At 49.8% G+C, this 17,185-nt stretch overlaps 1 protein-coding gene across 1 annotated transcript in view; it reads right to left on the minus strand.

The window, feature by feature from the left end:
• LOC138661436 (connector enhancer of kinase suppressor of ras 2-like) overlaps nucleotides 1-17,185 on the minus strand; it is a 468,527-nt gene that overhangs the window by 17,340 nt on the left and 434,002 nt on the right. Inside the window, exons 16-19 of the mRNA XM_069746117.1 lie at nucleotides 9,989-10,037; nucleotides 9,676-9,851; nucleotides 6,115-6,188; nucleotides 3,214-3,285 (exon numbers count right to left, since the gene is read on the minus strand). Of these exons, the coding sequence (XP_069602218.1) occupies nucleotides 3,214-3,285; nucleotides 6,115-6,188; nucleotides 9,676-9,851; nucleotides 9,989-10,037 (371 nt within the window). The remainder of the gene's footprint in view (nucleotides 1-3,213; nucleotides 3,286-6,114; nucleotides 6,189-9,675; nucleotides 9,852-9,988; nucleotides 10,038-17,185) is intronic.

A 17,185-nucleotide genomic window follows, 5' to 3' on the forward strand; every position in this document is an offset into this window, starting at 1 on the left:
AGGGGGTCTACTTTCCAAAATGGTGTCACTTGTGGGGGGTTTCAATGTTTAGCCACATCAGGGGCTCTCCAAACGAAACATGGCGTCCCATCTCAATTCCAGTCAATTTTGCATTGAAAGTCAAATGGCACTCCTTCGCTTCCGAGCTCTGCCATGCGCCCAAACAGTGGTTTACCCCCACATGTGGGGTATTGGCATACTCAGGACAAATTGTACAACAATGTTTGGGGTCCATTTTCTCCTGTTACCCTTGGTAAAATAAAACAAATTGGAGCTGAATTACATTTTTTGTGAAAAAAAGTTAAATGTTCATTTTTATTTAAACATTCAAAAAATTCCTGTGAAGCACCAGAAGGGTTAATAAACTTCTTGAATATGGTTTTGAGCACCTTGAGGGGTGTAGTTTTTAGAATGGTGTCACACTTGGGTATTTTCTATCATATAGACCCCTCAAAATGACTTCAAATGAGATGTGGTCCCTAAAATAAAATGGTGTTGTAGAAATGAGAAATTGCTGGTCAACTTTTAACCCTTATAACTCCCTAACAAAAAAAAATTTTGTTTCCAAAATTGTGCTGATGTAAAGTAGACATGTGGGAAATGTTATTTATTAAGTATTTTGTGTGACATATCTCTGTGATTTAATTGCATAAAAATTCAAAGTTGGAAAATTGCGAAATTTTCATAATTTTCGCCAAATTTCCGTTTTTTTCACAAATAAACGCAGGTACTATCAAATAATTTTTACCATTGTCATGAAGTACAATATGTCACGAGAAAACAATGTCAGAATCACCAGGATCCATTGAAGCGTTCCAGAGTTATAACCTCATAAAGGGACAGTGGTCAGAATTGTAAAAATTGGCCCGGTCATTAACGTGCAAACCACCCTTGGGGGTAAAGGGGTTAATATACAGGTCCTTCTCAAAAAATTAGCATATAGTGTTACATTTCATTATTTACCATAATGTAATGATTACAATTAAACTTTCATATATTATAGATTCATTATCCACCAACTGAAATTTGTCAGGTCTTTTATTGTTTTAATACTGATGATTTTGGCATACAACTCCTGATAACCCAAAAAACCTGTCTCAATAAATTAGCATATCAAGAAAAGGTTCTCTAAACGACCTATTACCCTAATCTTCTGAATCAACTAATTAACTCTAAACACATGCAAAAGATACCTGAGGCTTTTATAAACTCCCTGCCTGGTTCATTACTCAAAACCCCCATCATGGGTAAGGCTAGCGACCTGACAGATGTCAAGAAGGCCATCATTGACACCCTCAAGCAAGAGGGTAAGACCCAGAAAGAAATTTCTCAACAAATAGGCTGTTCCCAGAGTGCTGTATCAAGGCACCTCAATGGTAAGTCTGTTGGAAGGAAACAATGTGGCAGAAAACGCTGTACAACGAGAAGAGGAGACCGGACCCTGAGGAAGATTGTGGAGAAGGACCGATTCCAGACCTTGGGGAACCTGAGGAAGCAGTGGACTGAGTCTGGTGTGGAAACATCCAGAGCCACCGTGCACAGGCGTGTGCAGGAAATGGGCTACAGGTGCCGCATTCCCCAGGTAAAGCCACTTTTGAACCATAAACAGCGGCAGAGGCGCCTGACCTGGGCTACAGAGAAGCAGCACTGGACTGTTGCTAAGTGGTCCCAAGTACTTTTTTCTGATGAAAGCAAATTTTGCATGTCATTCGGAAATCAAGGTGCCAGAGTCTGGAGGAAGACTGGGGAGAAGGAAATGCCAAAATGCCTGAAGTCCAGTGTCAAGTACCCACAGTCAGTGATGGTGTGGGGTGCCATGTCAGCTGCTGGTGTTGGTCCACTGTGTTTCATCAAGGGCAGGGTCAATGCAGCTAGCTATCAGGAGATTTTGGAGCACTTCATGCTTCCATCGGCTGAAATGCTTTATGGAGATGAAGATTTCATTTTTCAGCACGACCTGGCACCTGCTCACAGTGCCAAAACCACTGGTAAATGGTTTACTGACCATGGTATTACTGGGCTCAATTGGCCTGCCAACTCTCCTGACCTGAACCCCATAGAGAATCTGTGGGATATTGTGAAGAGAAAGTTGAGAGACGCAAGACCCAACACTCTGGATGAGCTTAAGGCCGCTATTGAAGCATCCTGGGCCTCCATAACATCTCAGCAGTGTCACAGGCTGATTGCCTCCATGCCACGCCGCATTGAAGCAGTCATTTCTGCCAAAGGATTCCCCACCAAGTATTGAGTGCATAACTGAACATTATTATTTGATGGTTTTTTTGTTTGTTATTAAAAAACACTTTTACTTGATTGGATGGGTGAAATATGCTAATTTATTGAGACAGGTTTTTTGGGTTATCAGGAGTTGTATGCCAAAATCATCAGTATTAAAACAATAAAAGACCTGACAAATTTCAGTTGGTGGATAATGAATCTATAATATATGAAAGTTTAATTGTAATCATTACATTATGGTAAATAATGAAATTTAACACTATATGCTAATTTTTTGAGAAGGACCTGTACATAAAGGAAATAAACGCGTATAAAAATAAAAGTGTAATTGCAATAATTTTCTGGGAGAAAAACTCAATTTTCTGAAACAATTTCAAGGGTGCCAACACTTTTGGCCATGACTGTATAAAAGCAGTGACTGCACCAGCAGAATTTCGAGTGCAGCTCTGGGGGAAAATACACGATATTTGGCTATTGTACGGTAACTGCCCATTGACCTTTTCTGTTGCAAAATCCATGAAATATAATAATTAGATTTTCTATAAAATGATAATTCTACAATTATACATTGGGGAAATCAATTATTTATAAGCCCGGATGTGCGGCTCTGATATAAACCTGAGAAGCAGCAGGACACGTTCATTCTGTGTGTCGGATCCCGCAGGGCAGCGCTGCAGCCGCCGCTCCGGTGACACGACCTCCTATCACAGAGACGGCCGCAGTGCAGAGATTGGCGCCATGATACAGCGTAAGGGTTAAATGGCTGCATGGAAAAAGGCGATTATTGGGGTTCATTAAAGAGAGACTGTACCCAAATATGGAGTCTCTGGAATAAGTAATGTACCGTATAAACGCCAGCGTCATCTCCGGCCGCGCACACGCAACAGGCTGCCAAATACAAAATGAGGATGAAATCCGGAGCAACAAACCCATGGAACCAAGAGAAGAAGAGCGACGGGACGCCCCGAGCCTCACCTGTTCATCTCCTCCACACAGTCCGTGGCGAAGAAGAAACTCTTGATTTTCGGATGACAGGCTTTAAAGGCGCTGGAACGAGAAGCACAAAATCCTTAATATCTCAGTCTCGAGAAAAAAGAAACACGGTAAACACAGAATTCATGGTCTCGATCTGGTGCCCCCTATATACAGCTCAGGATCTGGCGCCCCTTATATATAGCCCAGGATCTGGCGCCTCTTATATACGGCTTAGGATCCAGCGCCCCTATATACAGCCCAGGATCTGGCGCCCCTTATATACAGCTCAAGATCCAGCACCACCTATATACAGCTCAGGATCCGGCTCCTCCTATATACAGCTCATGATCTGGTGCCCCTTATATACAGCCCAGGATCTGGCGCCCCTTATATACAGCCTAAGATCTGGCGCCCCCTATATACAGCTCTGGATCCGACACCTCCTATATACAGCTCAGGATCTGACACCCCCTATATACAGCTCAGGATCTGACACCCCCTATATACAGCTCAGGATCTGGCGCCCCCTATATACAGCTCAGGATCTGGCGCCCCCTATATACAGCTCAGGATCTGGCACCCCCTATATACAGCTCAGGATCTGGCACCTCCTATATACAGCTCAGGATCTGGCGCCCCCTATATACAGCTCAGGATCTGGCGCCCCCTATATACAGCTCAGGATCTGGCACCTCCTATATACAGCTCAGGATCTGGCACCTCCTATACACAGCTCAGGATCTGACACCCCCTATATACAGCTCAGGATCTGACACCCCCTATACACAGCTCAGGATCTGGCGCTCCCTATATACAGCTCAGAATCTGGCTCTCCCTATATACAGCTCAGGATCCAGCACCTCTTATATACGGCTCAGGATCTGGCACCTCATACACAGTGGGTACGGAAAGTATTCAGACCCCTTTAAATTTTTCACTCTTTGTTTCATTGCAGCCTTTTGGTAAATTCTATAAAGTTCATTTTTTCTCATTAATGTTCACTCCGCACCCCATCTTGACTGAAAAATAAACCGAAATGTTTAAATTTTTGCAAATTAATAAAAAAGAAAAACTGAAATCTCCCATGGTCATAAGTCTTCAGCCCCTTTGCTCAGTGTTGAGTAGAAGCCCCTTTTGAGCTCGTACAGCCAGGAGTCTTCTTGGGAATGATGCTACAAGCTTTTCACCCCTGGATTTGGGGATCCTCGGCCATTCTTCCTTGCAGATACACCCCAGTTCCGTCAGGTTGGATGGTGAACGTTGGTGGACGCCATTTTCAGTTCTCTCCAGAGATGCTCCATTGGGTTTAGGTCAGGGCTCTGGCTGGGCCGGTCAGGAATGGTCACAGAGTTGTTCTGAAGCCGCTCCTTTGTTATTTTAGCTGTGTGCTTAGGGTCATTGTCTTGTTGGAAGGTGAAACTTCGGCCAAGTCTAAGGTCCAGAGCACTCTGGAAGAGGTCTTCATCCAGGATATCTCTGTACTTGGCCGCATTCATGTTTCCTTCAATGAAAACCAGTCGTCCTGTCCCTGCAGCTGAAAAACCCCCCATAGCATGATGCTGCCACCACCATGCTTCACTGTAGGGATTGTATTGGGCAGGTGATGAGCAGTGCCTGGTTTTCTCCACACATACCGCTTTGAATTATCACCAGAAAGGTCTATCTTCTTCTCATCAGACCAGAGAATCTTATTTCTCATAGTCTGGGAGTCCTTTGTGTGTTTTTTTTAGCAAACTCTATGTGGCTTTCATATGTCTTGCACTGAGGAGAGGCTTCCATCGGGCCACTCTGCCATAAAGGCCCGACTGGTGGAGGGCTGCAGTGATAGGTGACTTTGTGGCACTTTCTCCCATCTCCCTACTGCATCTCTAGAGCTCAGCCACAGTGATCTTCGGGTTCTTCTTTACTTCTCTCACCAAGGCTCTTCTCCCACGATTGCTCAGTTTGGCAGGACGGCCAGGTCTAGGAAGACTTCTGGTGTCCCAAACTTCTTCCAGTTAAGGATTATGGAGGACACTGTGCTCTTAGGAACCTTGAGTCCTGCAGAAATTCTGCTGTAACCTTGGCCAGATCTGTGCCTTGCCACAATTCTGTCTCTGAGCTCCTTGGCCGGTTCCTTTGGCCTCATGATTCTCATTTGGTCTGACATGCACTGTGAGCTGTGAGATCTTATATAGACAGGTGTGCGCCGCTCCAAATCAAGTCCTATCAGTTTAATTACACAGCTGAACTCCAATGAAGGAGTAGAACCATCTCAAGGAGGATCACAAGGAAATGGACAGCAGGTGACTTAAATATGAGTGTCTGAGCAAAGGGTCTGAATACTTATGACCATGTGATATTTCAGTTTTTCCTTTTTATTAAATTTGCTAAAATTTCTGCAATTCTGTTTTTTTCAGTCAAGATGGGGAGCAGAGTGCACATTAATGAGAAAAAAATTACTTTTTGGAATTTACCAAATGGCTGCAATGAAACAGAGTGAAAAATGTAAAGGGGTCTGAATACTTTCCATAAACTGTATATAGCCCAGGATCCGGTGCCCCTATATACTGCTCAGGATCCGGCGCCCCTATATACGGCCGTGCCTCAATGTTACTGTACTGTAGTGTATATACTTTATATACTTGTGCACTGATATAAAAAGAGGTTCCCTGATTTTTCCAATATTCACTCCACCTCCAGAAGATAATCACAGTTTTTCTGAAATCCTCTGTGCTGCTGCAGACCGCATTCCTTTCAATAATCGCTCCCCCACTTTCACTATATATGATTCCATCTCAGACCTCATACCAGATCAGTTCACAGCTCTCCTGAAATCCTCTGTGCTGCTGGAGAGCCTGCTCCTCTCACTGTGGGTTTTATTCTGCGCCTGTGATCGCAGCGATATCGCTCGGTACTCACTGTTTCTTCCTACATTCGATGGCTCGGTCTATCCTGAATTCTGGTAAACTGATGAAACCTTCCGCCTTCTCATCCTGATGGAAGAAAGCAACAATGTATCAACTGCAGAAAAAAGGAGCATCACTCCCATCACATACGGGTGACCACACTCGGGAACCAGGAGGATCGTGCATGCAGCTCTGGCTGTAACTGGAGTAATGCAAGGCTGATAAAATCTGACTTCAGAGTGCGCTTTGTGCACGAGGGGATCAGTGAGCATGGAGGGGGTCAGTCAGCATGGGGGGGCTCAGTCAGCATGGAGGGGTCAGTCAGCATGGAGGGGTTCTGTCAGCATTGAGGGGTTCAGTCAGCATGGAGGGGTTCAGTCAGCATGGAGGGGATCAGTCAGCATGGAGCGGATCAGTCAGCATGGAGGGGTTCAGTCAGCATGGAGCAGATCAGTCAGCATGGAGGGGGTCAGTCAGCATAGAGGGGGTCAGTCAGCATGGAGCGGACAGTCAGCATGGAGGGGTTCAGTCAGCATGGAGCAGATCAGTCAGCATGGAGGGGGTCAGGCAGCATAGAGGGGGTCAGTCAGCATGGAGCGGACAGTCAGCATGGAGGGGTTCAGTCAGCATGGAGCAGATCAGTCAGCATGGAGGGGGTCAGTCAGCATAGAGGGGGTCAGTCAGCATGGAGCGGACAGTCAGCATGGAGGGGTTCAGTCAGCATGGAGCAGATCAGTCAGCATGGAGGGGGTCAGTCAGCATAGAGGGGGTCAGTCAGCATGGAGCGGACAGTCAGCATGGAGGGTTCAGTCAGCATGGAGGGGTTCAGTCAGCATGGAGCAGATCAGTCAGCATGGAGGGGGTCAGTCAGCATAGAGGGGGTCAGTCAGCATGGAGCGGACAGTCAGCATGGAGGGTTCAGTCAGCATGGAGGGGTTCAGTCAGCATGGAGCAGATCAGTCAGCATGGAGGGGGTCAGTCAGCATAGAGGGGGTCAGTCAGCATGGAGGGGGTCAGTCCGCATGGAGGGGGTCAGTCCGCATGGAGGGGGTCAGTCCGCATGGAGGGAGTCAGTCAGCATGGAGGGGGTCAGTCCGCATGGAGGGGGTCAGTCAGCATGGAGGGGGTCAGTCAGCATGGAGGGGGTCAGTCAGCATGGAGGAGTTCGAGCCTCATGCAGTTTGCGTACATTTTACAGCTGATTTTTCTGCACTCAACATATAATCATTAAATATGGTCATTTTTTTTTTTTTTGCAGCCTAAAAGAAAATATACATGGAAACAGTCAGCAAGCTAATATTGACAGATCTGTTCATTTTGTTCTGCTTTTTTCTTCTTTAGTTCATAGGAGGGAATTTACTATCTGATGTGCGGCAATTTTCTGCCATAAAATCCAATCATTGTTTTGGCTGCAACATTGGGGCGAAAACTGCACATAATCTGCATCAAAGTCCATCACAATCAATCGTCACTGATGTTTCCAGGTGATGAACATTTCTCATCCGGAAATCACCTGGAAAAACTGAATGAAAGAAAAATGTGACGGTAAAACTGCGTGTGTGACGCCGGTGAAAGAAGCCCCATGTAAATCCCCCAATAACCCTGCAGTCCGCTGCTTAACCCCGAGGCCACATTCAGGAGTGGCGAATTTCTGGCAGATTCTCCATTTAAAATCTGCACCAACAAATCACAACACCTGCTGCAGATTGTCACACTTGCAGCCTGTTGTGCATTTATTCTGCAGATTTCCCCTTTTCCATATAGATCTTTAGCAGAATCCAATACAAATCTGCAGCAAAATGCACATTTTAGACTTTGCAGGCGATTTGTAACAATGTATCTGACGTACCCCTATGGGGATTTCACAGTCAATGGGTTTGATGCAGAAATGTCAGCACTTATCCCATTCACCTTTCTTGGATCTGCAGAACTCTGAGCCACCAAATCCACCGGGATTCATCTGTCGCATTTTCTGTTGCAAAACCGCAGTGACTTTGATACAACTCTCCAAAACCGTTGCAGATTTGTGATGATTGCAGAAAAACGTGGTGAAATGGCCAGTCAGCAGCGCAGTGTCAGCCCTTCATGCGGCAGTGCAGCATCGGCCCTTCATGTGGTAGCGCAGCATTAGCCCTTCATGCGGCAGCGAAGTGTCAGCCCTTCACGTGGCAGCGCAGCGTCAGCCTTTCATGCGGCAGCGCAGCATTAGCCCTTTATGCAGCCGCAGTGTCAGCCCTACATGCAGCAGCGCAGTGCCGGCCCTTCATGTGGCAGCGCAGGGTCGGCCCTTCATGTGGCAGCGCAGCGTCGGCCCTTCATGTGGCAGCACAGCGTCAGCCCTTCATGTGGCAGCGCAGCATCAGCCCTTCATGGGGCAACGCAGTGTCGGCCCTTCATGTGGTAGCACAGTGTCAGCCCTTCATGTGGTAGCGCAGCATCAGCCCTTCATGTGGCAGCGCAGCGTCAGCCCTTCATGTGGCAGCGCAGTGTTCATGTGGCAGCGCAGCATCAGCCCTTCCTGTGGCAGCGCAGCGTCAGCCCTTCATGTGGCAGAGCAGCATCAGCCCTTCATGTGGCAGCGCAGCATCAGCCCTTCATGTGGCAGCGCAGCATCAGCCCTTCATGTGGCTGTGGCATAGCGACAGTCCTTCATTTGGCAGCACAGCGTCAGACCTTCATGTGGCAGCACAGTGTCAGCCCTTCATGTGGCAGCGCAGTGTCGGCCCTTCATGTGGCAGCGCAGTGTCAGCCCTACATGCGGCAGCGCAGTTCCAGCCCTTCATGTGGCAGCGTAGCGTTGGCCCTTCATGTGGCAGAGCAGCATCAGCCCTTCATGTGGCAGCACAGCGTCAGACCTTCATGTGGCAGCGCAGCGTCAGACCTTCATGTGGCAGCGCAGCGTCAGACCTTTATGTGGCAGCGCAGCGTCGGCTCTTCATGTGATAGCGCAGCATCGGCCCTTCATGTGGTAGCGCAGCGTCAGCCCTTCATGTGGCAGCGCAGCGTTGGTCCCCTTTATGTGGCAGTGCAGTGTCAGCCCTTCCTGCAGCAGCGCAGTGTCGCCCTTCCTGCGGCAGCGTAGCGTTGGCCCTCCCTGCAGCAGCGCAGCGTCGCCCTTCCTGCGGCAGCGCAGCGTCGGCCCTTTATGCGGCAGCGTAGCGTTGGCCCTCCCTGCAGCAGCGCAGCGTCGCCCTTCCTGCGGCAGCGCAGCGTCGGCCCTTTATACGGCAGCGCAGCATCGGTCCTCCCTGCGGCAGCGCAGCGTCGGCCCTTCTTGCAGCAGTGCAGTGTCGCCCTTCCTGCGGCAGCGCAGTGTTGGCCCTCCCTGCAGCAGCGCAGCGTCGGCCCTCCCTGCAGCAGCGCAGTGTCGCCCTTCCTGCGGCAGCGCAGCGTCGGCCCTTTATGCGGCAGTGCAGCGTCGGCCCTTTATGCGGGAGCGCAGCGTTGGCCCTTTATACCGCAGCGCAGCGTCGGCCTTTTATGCGGCAGTGCAGTGTCGCCCTTCCTGCGGCAGCGCAGTGTCGGCCCTTTATACGGCAGCGCAGCGTCGGTCCTCCCTGCGGCAGCAACTCACGTTCTGGTTGGTGTACCAGTACAGGGACGAGTCCTTCAGGATGAACCAGTACTTTTTCCACTTCTGTGTGAAGTATCCTTTGGCATCCTTCTTTTTCCATAGCCAGCCCTCACAGTCGCCGTGTCCGAGGTCTTTGCAGGAAATTCGCCGCCGGCTGCCGCTTGTGAGCGACCCTCCTAAAATAAAAGTGACATTGTGCTTCATTCCCAGATATTGGACATATCCCGAACCAAAGCCGATTACCAGTCGCGCATCCACGAACCTCACAAATTTATTTTAAAGAAATTTTATCAAGTTTTTTTTTTTTTTTTACCTTTTGATCTTTTTTTGGTTTTGACCCTCAGCGATGCATAATGGAAAGACTGCAGGAGAGAAAAAAAAACGCGTCTGTAATAACATAATGACATGTTACACTTTACTTGTCTATTGCTGATCCTGATATACGTTACATTATGCTCTAGTCACTCCCAGAGCTGCATTCATAATGTTGTCACTTTCTCGGTACCAGAGAACTTTACAGTATGGATTGCAGTTGAGCTGTGCGGTGACCCGATCTCAGCGTTACAAAAAATGTCGCACGTTGTAACAAATCTGCTGCATGCATTTCACGACGCCACTTTTTCTACAGACTTTTTAAAAAGTGCGAAAAGTTTCTAAAGTGACGGCATTGTGCAGCCAGCTGTACAGATATCGAGGAAAATTAATTAGAGGCAAGCAGCCAAAGTTTCGACACAGCTTTGGTTGTGACGGAGTATAAGAAATCATATAAGAGCTGAATTATGAGTGCAGCTCTAAAGGTGACTGCAGTACAAGACTTGATATAACAAAAGGATTCTAAATGCAGCTTTGGTTGTGACTGAGTACTGTATAAGGGTATGTGCACACGATGCGGATTCTCTGCAGATCCGCAGCGTTTTTTGCGGTGCAGAAACGCTGCAGATCCGCAATTGATTTACAGTACAATGTAAAGAAATGAGAAAAAAAAATGTTGTGCACACTTTGCGGAAAATCCACTGCGGTTTAAAAGAAGTAGCATGTCACTTCCTTTTTGTGAATCTGCAGCGTTTTTGTACCCATTCCATTATAGAAAACCGCAGGGGTAAAAAACGCAGCTAATCCACAAGAAAACCGCAGCAAAAACGCACAAAAAAACGCTGCGGAACCGCACAAAAATGCGACAAATCCGCAGGTGCGTTTTCTGCTAGGAAAGGCAGAATCCGTACCAGAAATTCCTAAGCCTAATCCGCAACGTGTGCACATAGCCTAAGAAATCATATAACAGCTGAATTATGAGTGCAGCTCTAAGGCTATGTGCACACGCTGCGGATTTTGCTGCGGATCCGCAGCAGTTTTCTCAAAGTTTACAGTACAATGTAAACCTATGGGGAAAAAAACCCGCTGTGCACATGCTGCGGAAAAAGCCGCGCGGAAACGCTGCGGATTATTTTCCGCAGCATGTCAATTGTTTGTGTGGATTCCGCAGCGGGTTTCAACCAGCACCAATAGGAAAGTGCTGGTGAAAACCCGCAGAAGAAACCGCAAGAAAATCCGCAGTGAAAACCGCATTGGTTTTGCACTGCGGATTTTCCAAATCCGCTGCGGAAAAATCCGCAGGAAAATCCGCAGCGTGGGCACAAACTCTAAAGGTGACTGAAGTACAAGACTTGATATAACAACAGGATTTTAAATGTTGCTTTGGTTGTGACTGGAGTATAAGACCACATAATATCAGAAAGGTAAATGAAGGTGACTGGAGTATAAGAAATCATATAACAGCTGAATTGTTAGTGCAGCTCTGAAGGTGACTGGGTAATAATACTTGATATAAAAGCAGATTTGTGAATGCAGCTTTGGTTGTGACTGGAGTGTAAAATGTGACACATTTTGGGACCAGTACAAGATAAGGGAAGTATGGAGGGGGGGGGGGGGTCACAGTTATCGCACATTACATGGAGATTACTGTCAGCGACTGACTGATCAGTGGGAGCGGTGAGGAGCGCTGCTCTTGAAGTCTTCGGTATCTTTTGCAGAGTCTTGAGTCTCTTCTGAGTCTTGCCATTTCAGATGCATCTAATTATCCGCCTTCATCTCCCGCGGATCCTCCGCTCATTACAGCAAACAATGAAGCCGCCGTTAATTACTGATACAATTTAGTCGTTCAAAGTGGCGCAATTACAAGAGCATTTCTCAAAGTGACGGCAGATTGTAAACCATTTATGAAGACATTCATCCCGACTCCTGAGGGTATCGTCCTAGGTCAGTCATCAGGCCCTGGCTCCTGTGGGTATCGGCCAGGGTCAGTCATCAGGCCCTGGCTCCTGTGGGTATCGGCCAGGGTCAGTCATCAGGCCCTGGCTCCTGAGGGTATCGTCCTGGGTCAATCATCAGGCCCTGGCTCCTGTGGGTATCGGCCAGGGTCAGTCATCAGGCCCCAGCTCCTGAGGGTATCGGCCTGGGTCAGTCATCAGGCCCTGGCTCCTGAGGGTATCGTCCTGGGTCAATCATCAGGCCCTGGCTCCTGTGGGTATCGGCCAGGGTCAGTCATCAGGCCCCAGCTCCTGAGGGTATCGGCCTGGGTCAGTCATCAGGCCCTGGCTCCTGTGGATATCGGCCAGGGTCAGTCATCAGGCCCTGGCTCCTGAGGGTATCGTCCTGGGTCAATCATCAGGCCCTGGCTCCTGTGGGTATCGGCCAGGGTCAGTCATCAGGCCCCAGCTCCTGAGGGTATCGGCCTGGGTCAGTCATCAGGCCCTGGCTCCTGTGGGTATCGGCCAGGGTCAGTCATCAGGCCCGACTCCTGTGGGTATTGTCCTGGGTCAGCCATCAGGCCCGGCTCCTGAGGGTATCGGCCAGGGTCAGTCATCAGGCCCGGCTCCTGCGGGTATCGTCCTGGGTCAGTCATCAGGCCCCAGCTCCTGTGGGTATTGGCCTGGGTCAGTCATCAGGCCCCAGCTCCTGTGGGTATCGTCCTGGGTCAGCCATCAGGCCCGGCTCCTGCGGGTATCGGCCTGGGTCAGTCATTAGGCCCCAGCTCCTGCGGGTATCGGCCAGGGTCAGCCATCAGGCCCAAGCTCCTGCGGGTATCGGCCAGGGTCAGTCATCAGGCCCCAGCTCCTGTGGGTATCGTCCTGGGTCAGCCATCAGGCCCGGCTCCTGCGGGTATCGGCCTGGGTCAGTCATTAGGCCCCAGCTCCTGCGGGTATCGGCCTGGGTCAGTCATTAGGCCCCAGCTCCTGCGGGTATCGGCCAGGGTCAGTCATCAGGCCCAAGCTCCTGCGGGTATCGGCCAGGGTCAGTCATCAGGCCCAAGCTCCTGCGGGTATCGGCCAGGGTCAGCCATCAGGCCCGGCTCCTGCGGGTATCGGCCTGGGTCAGTCATCAGGCCCCAGCTTCTGTGGGTATCGTCCTGGGTCAGCCATCAGGCCCGGCTCCTGCGGGTATCGGCCTGGGTCAGTCATCAGGCCCCAGCTCCTGCGGGTATCGGCCAGGGTCAGCCATCAGGCCCCAGCTCCTGTGGGTATCGTCCTGGGTCAGCCATCAGGCCCGGCTCCTGCGGGTATCGGCCTGGGTCAGTCATCAGGCCCCAGATCCTGCGGGTATCGGCCAGGGTCAGCCATCAGGCCCCAGCTTCTGTGGGTATCGTCCTGGGTCAGTCATCAGGCCCGGCTCTTGTGGGTATCGTCCTGGGTCAGCCATCAGGCCCCAGCTCCTGTGGGTTTTGGCCTGAGTCAGCCATCAGGCCCCGGATTTTGCAGGTATCGGCCTGGGTCAGCCATCAGGCCCCAGCTCTTGCGGGTTTCGGCCTGGGTCACCCATTAGGCCCCGGATTTTGCGTGTATCGGCCTGGGTCAGCCATCAGGCCCCAGCTTCTGCGGGTTTCGGCCTGGGTCAGCTATCAGGCCTCGGATTTTGCGGGTATCGGCCTGGGTCAGCCATCAGGCCCCATCTCCTGCGGGTTTCGGCCTCGGTCAGCCATCAGGCCCCAGCTCCTGTGGGTTTCAGCCTGGGTCAGCCATGAGGCCCCGGCTCCTGCAGGTATCAGCCTAGGTCAGCCATGAGGCCCCGACTCCTGCGGGTATCGGCCTAGGTCAGCTATCAGGCCCCGGCGGTCAACGGTCATATACCAGGAGCAGCTGCTGTGACTATGACAACACTGCCTGTCACCACATTATCCTGTACTGCTCTCCAGCTGCTGTGAAACTACAACTCCCAGCATGGCCTTGCACCACCTGACCATCAGGAAATGTCGGGGTTGACCCCCTTGTTTTGTAGTGTGGATCAGATCCTGAAATCTTGTGATACTTTAACTCTTCGCCTTCTGTCCTGACGATCTGGGCACGTTCTGGACCACAGTCTGTAGATGAAGTTTTCGCGGAGCTGTAATGTGGGGTCGCTGAGCTCCCCCTACAGGCCAGGATCAGTCGCTGCTCTGTTTCTCGAGTATTTCTCGGTTTCAGGATTATCCGGATGTTCGGACGTCGGTGTAACGCTCCGTGCGGAGCATATTGTTCTTATCAAGCCTTGATTCTTGTTTCCCGCTGATACAATATTGCGCTTTTCATTATGACGCTGCCCGGGGTGGACAGACGCCGCGTTATATCTCCCCTCCATCTACGACTTTCCACCTAATCTGCAAAATACATTATAGGAACATCAATCCGGCTACGCGACGGACGGAAAACTAATGAAAATAAAGTGATCCCGCTGCAGGAGCCGCCCGCTGCGCTCGTCCTAGAATTACAGCAGAGACGCGCTAATAACAATAACTTACACGAGATGGCGAACGCCAAATCCTCCGCGAGGGGCAGAAAACACGGGGAACCCGGCATCAGGACTCCGCCAGCACATGAATGCAGCGTTCATCTATTACCGCTGACAACTCGCCTGTACATGGTGCGTGAGGTTGTCAGCCCCGCCCCCTGGTGATGACATCACTGATATACAGGTCTCTGCTGTGTCCCTTTAAGCCGTGACAGAGGTCAGATCTGATGGACGGCGGCCGCTCCGGTTACATAAGACGCTTGTGATTTCCTTCTTTTCCTTCCCTTTCGTCGACCTTCCAGCGAGACGGATCTCCTTCTGCATGAACTGATGTTCGGAGCTGCACTTAGCACGTTACTGCCGCCTGCCTGCTTCACAATGGAGGCCGCTCCCTGCACAGCGTCCGATCACAGCTGGACGCAGAGGAGCAGCAGCAGCGAGGCTGAAGGACAAGCAGGAGCAAACAAGTATCCAATGCTGTGCGAATATGGTCAGCAGATCACAGTAATCACCGCATCATTGTAATCACCGGATCACTGTAATCACCGGATCAGTGTAATCACCAGATCAGTGTAATCACCGGATCACTGTAATAACCGGATCCTTGCAATTACTGGATCACTGTAATCAATGATCAGTGTAATCTCCAGATCACTGTAATCTCCGGATCACTGTAATCACCAGATGAGTGTAATCTCCAGATCACTGTAATCTCAGGATCACTGCAATCACAGATCACTGTACTCACCGGATCAGGGTAATCACTGTAATCAATGGATCAGTGTAATCTCCAGATCACGGTAATCACCGCATCAGTGTATTCACCGAATCAGTGTAGTCTCCAGATCACTGTAATCACCACATCACTGTACTCACCGGATCACTGCAATCAACGGATCACTGTAGTCACCGGATCACTGTAATCACCGGATCTGTGTAATCACCGGATCACTAATCACAGGATCATTGTAATCACCGGATCACTGTGATCACAGGATCATTGTAATCACCAGATCACTATAATCACCAGATCACTATAATGACTGGATCACTGTAATAGCTGGATCATTGAAATTACAGGATCACTGTAATTGCCGGATCACTGTAATCAACGGATCACTGTAATCTCCAGATCACTGTAACTTCCGGATCATTGTAATTACCGGATCATTGTAATCACTGGAATATTGCAATCACCAGATCACTGTAATCACCGGATCACTGTAATCACCAGATCATTGTAATCACCAGATCATTGTAATCACCGGAACATTGCAATCAGCGGATCATTGTAATCACCCAGGGGCGGATTGACCATTGATGCAACTTGTGCAGCTGCCCAAATACTGCTCTTGTACAGGGGCCCATATACTGTTCTTACACAGGGGCCCATATACTGCTCTTGTACAGGGGCCCATATACTGTTCTTACACAGGGGCCCATATATTGCTCTTGTACAGGGGCCCATATACTGTTCTTACACAGGGGCCCATATACTGCTCTTGTACAGGGGCCCATATACTGCTCTTGCACAGGGGCCCATATACTGCTCTTGTACAGGGGCCCATATACTGCTCTTGTACAGGGGCCCATATACTCTTCTTGTACAGGGGCCCATATACTGCTCTTGCACAGGGACCCATATACTGTTCTTGCACAGGGGCCCATATACTGTTCTTGTACAGGGGCCCATATACTGTTCTTCCGTAGGGGCCCATATATTGTTCTTGCACATGGGCCCATATACTGTTCTTGCACAGGGGCCCATACACTGCTCTTTTACAGGGGCCCATATACTGCTCTTGCACAGGGGCCCATATACTGCTCTTTTACAGGGGTCCATATACTGCTCTTGCACAGGGGCCCATATATTGTTCTTGCACAGGGGCCATACACTGTTCTTGCACAGGGGCCCATATACTGCTCTTGCACAGGGGCCATATACTGTTCTTGCACAGGGGCCCATATATTGTTCTTGCACAGGGGCCATATACTGTTCTTTCACAGGGGCCCATATACTGTTCTTGCACAGGGGTCCATATACTGCTCGTGCACAGGGGCCCATACACTGTTCTTGCACAGGGGTCCATATACTGTTCTTGCACAGGGGTCCATATACTGCTCTTACACAGGGGCCCATACACTGTTCTTGCACAGGGGCCCATATACTGTTCTTGCACAGGGGCCCATATACTGTTCTTGCACAGGGGCCCATATACTGTTCTTGCACAGGGGTCCATATACTGCTCTTGCACAGGGGCCCATACACTGTTCTTACACAGGGGCCCATACACTGTTCTTGCACAGGGGCCCATATATTGTTCTTGCACAGGGGCCATATACTGCTCTTGCACAGGGGTCCATATACTGCTCTTGCACAGGGGCCCATATATTGTTCTTGCACAGGGGCCCATATATTGTTCTTGCACAGGGGCCATATATTGTTCTTGCACAGGGGCCCATATACTGCTCTTTTACAGGGGCCCATATACTGCTCTTGCACAGGGGCCCATATACTGTTCTTGCACAGGGCCCATATATTGTTCTTGCACAGGGGCCATATACTGCTCTTGCACAGGGGTCCATATACTGCTCTTGCACAGGGGCCCATATATTGTTCTTGCACAGGGGCCATATACTGCTCTTGCACAGGGGCCCATATACTGTTCTTGCACAGGGGCCCATATATTGTTCTTGCACAGGGGCCATATACTGCTCTTGCACAGGGGTCCATATACTGCTCTTGCAC

The sequence above is a fragment of the Ranitomeya imitator genome, chromosome 2, assembly GCF_032444005.1.
Source record: "Ranitomeya imitator isolate aRanImi1 chromosome 2, aRanImi1.pri, whole genome shotgun sequence".
Classification (NCBI taxonomy): Eukaryota; Metazoa; Chordata; class Amphibia; order Anura; family Dendrobatidae; genus Ranitomeya; species Ranitomeya imitator.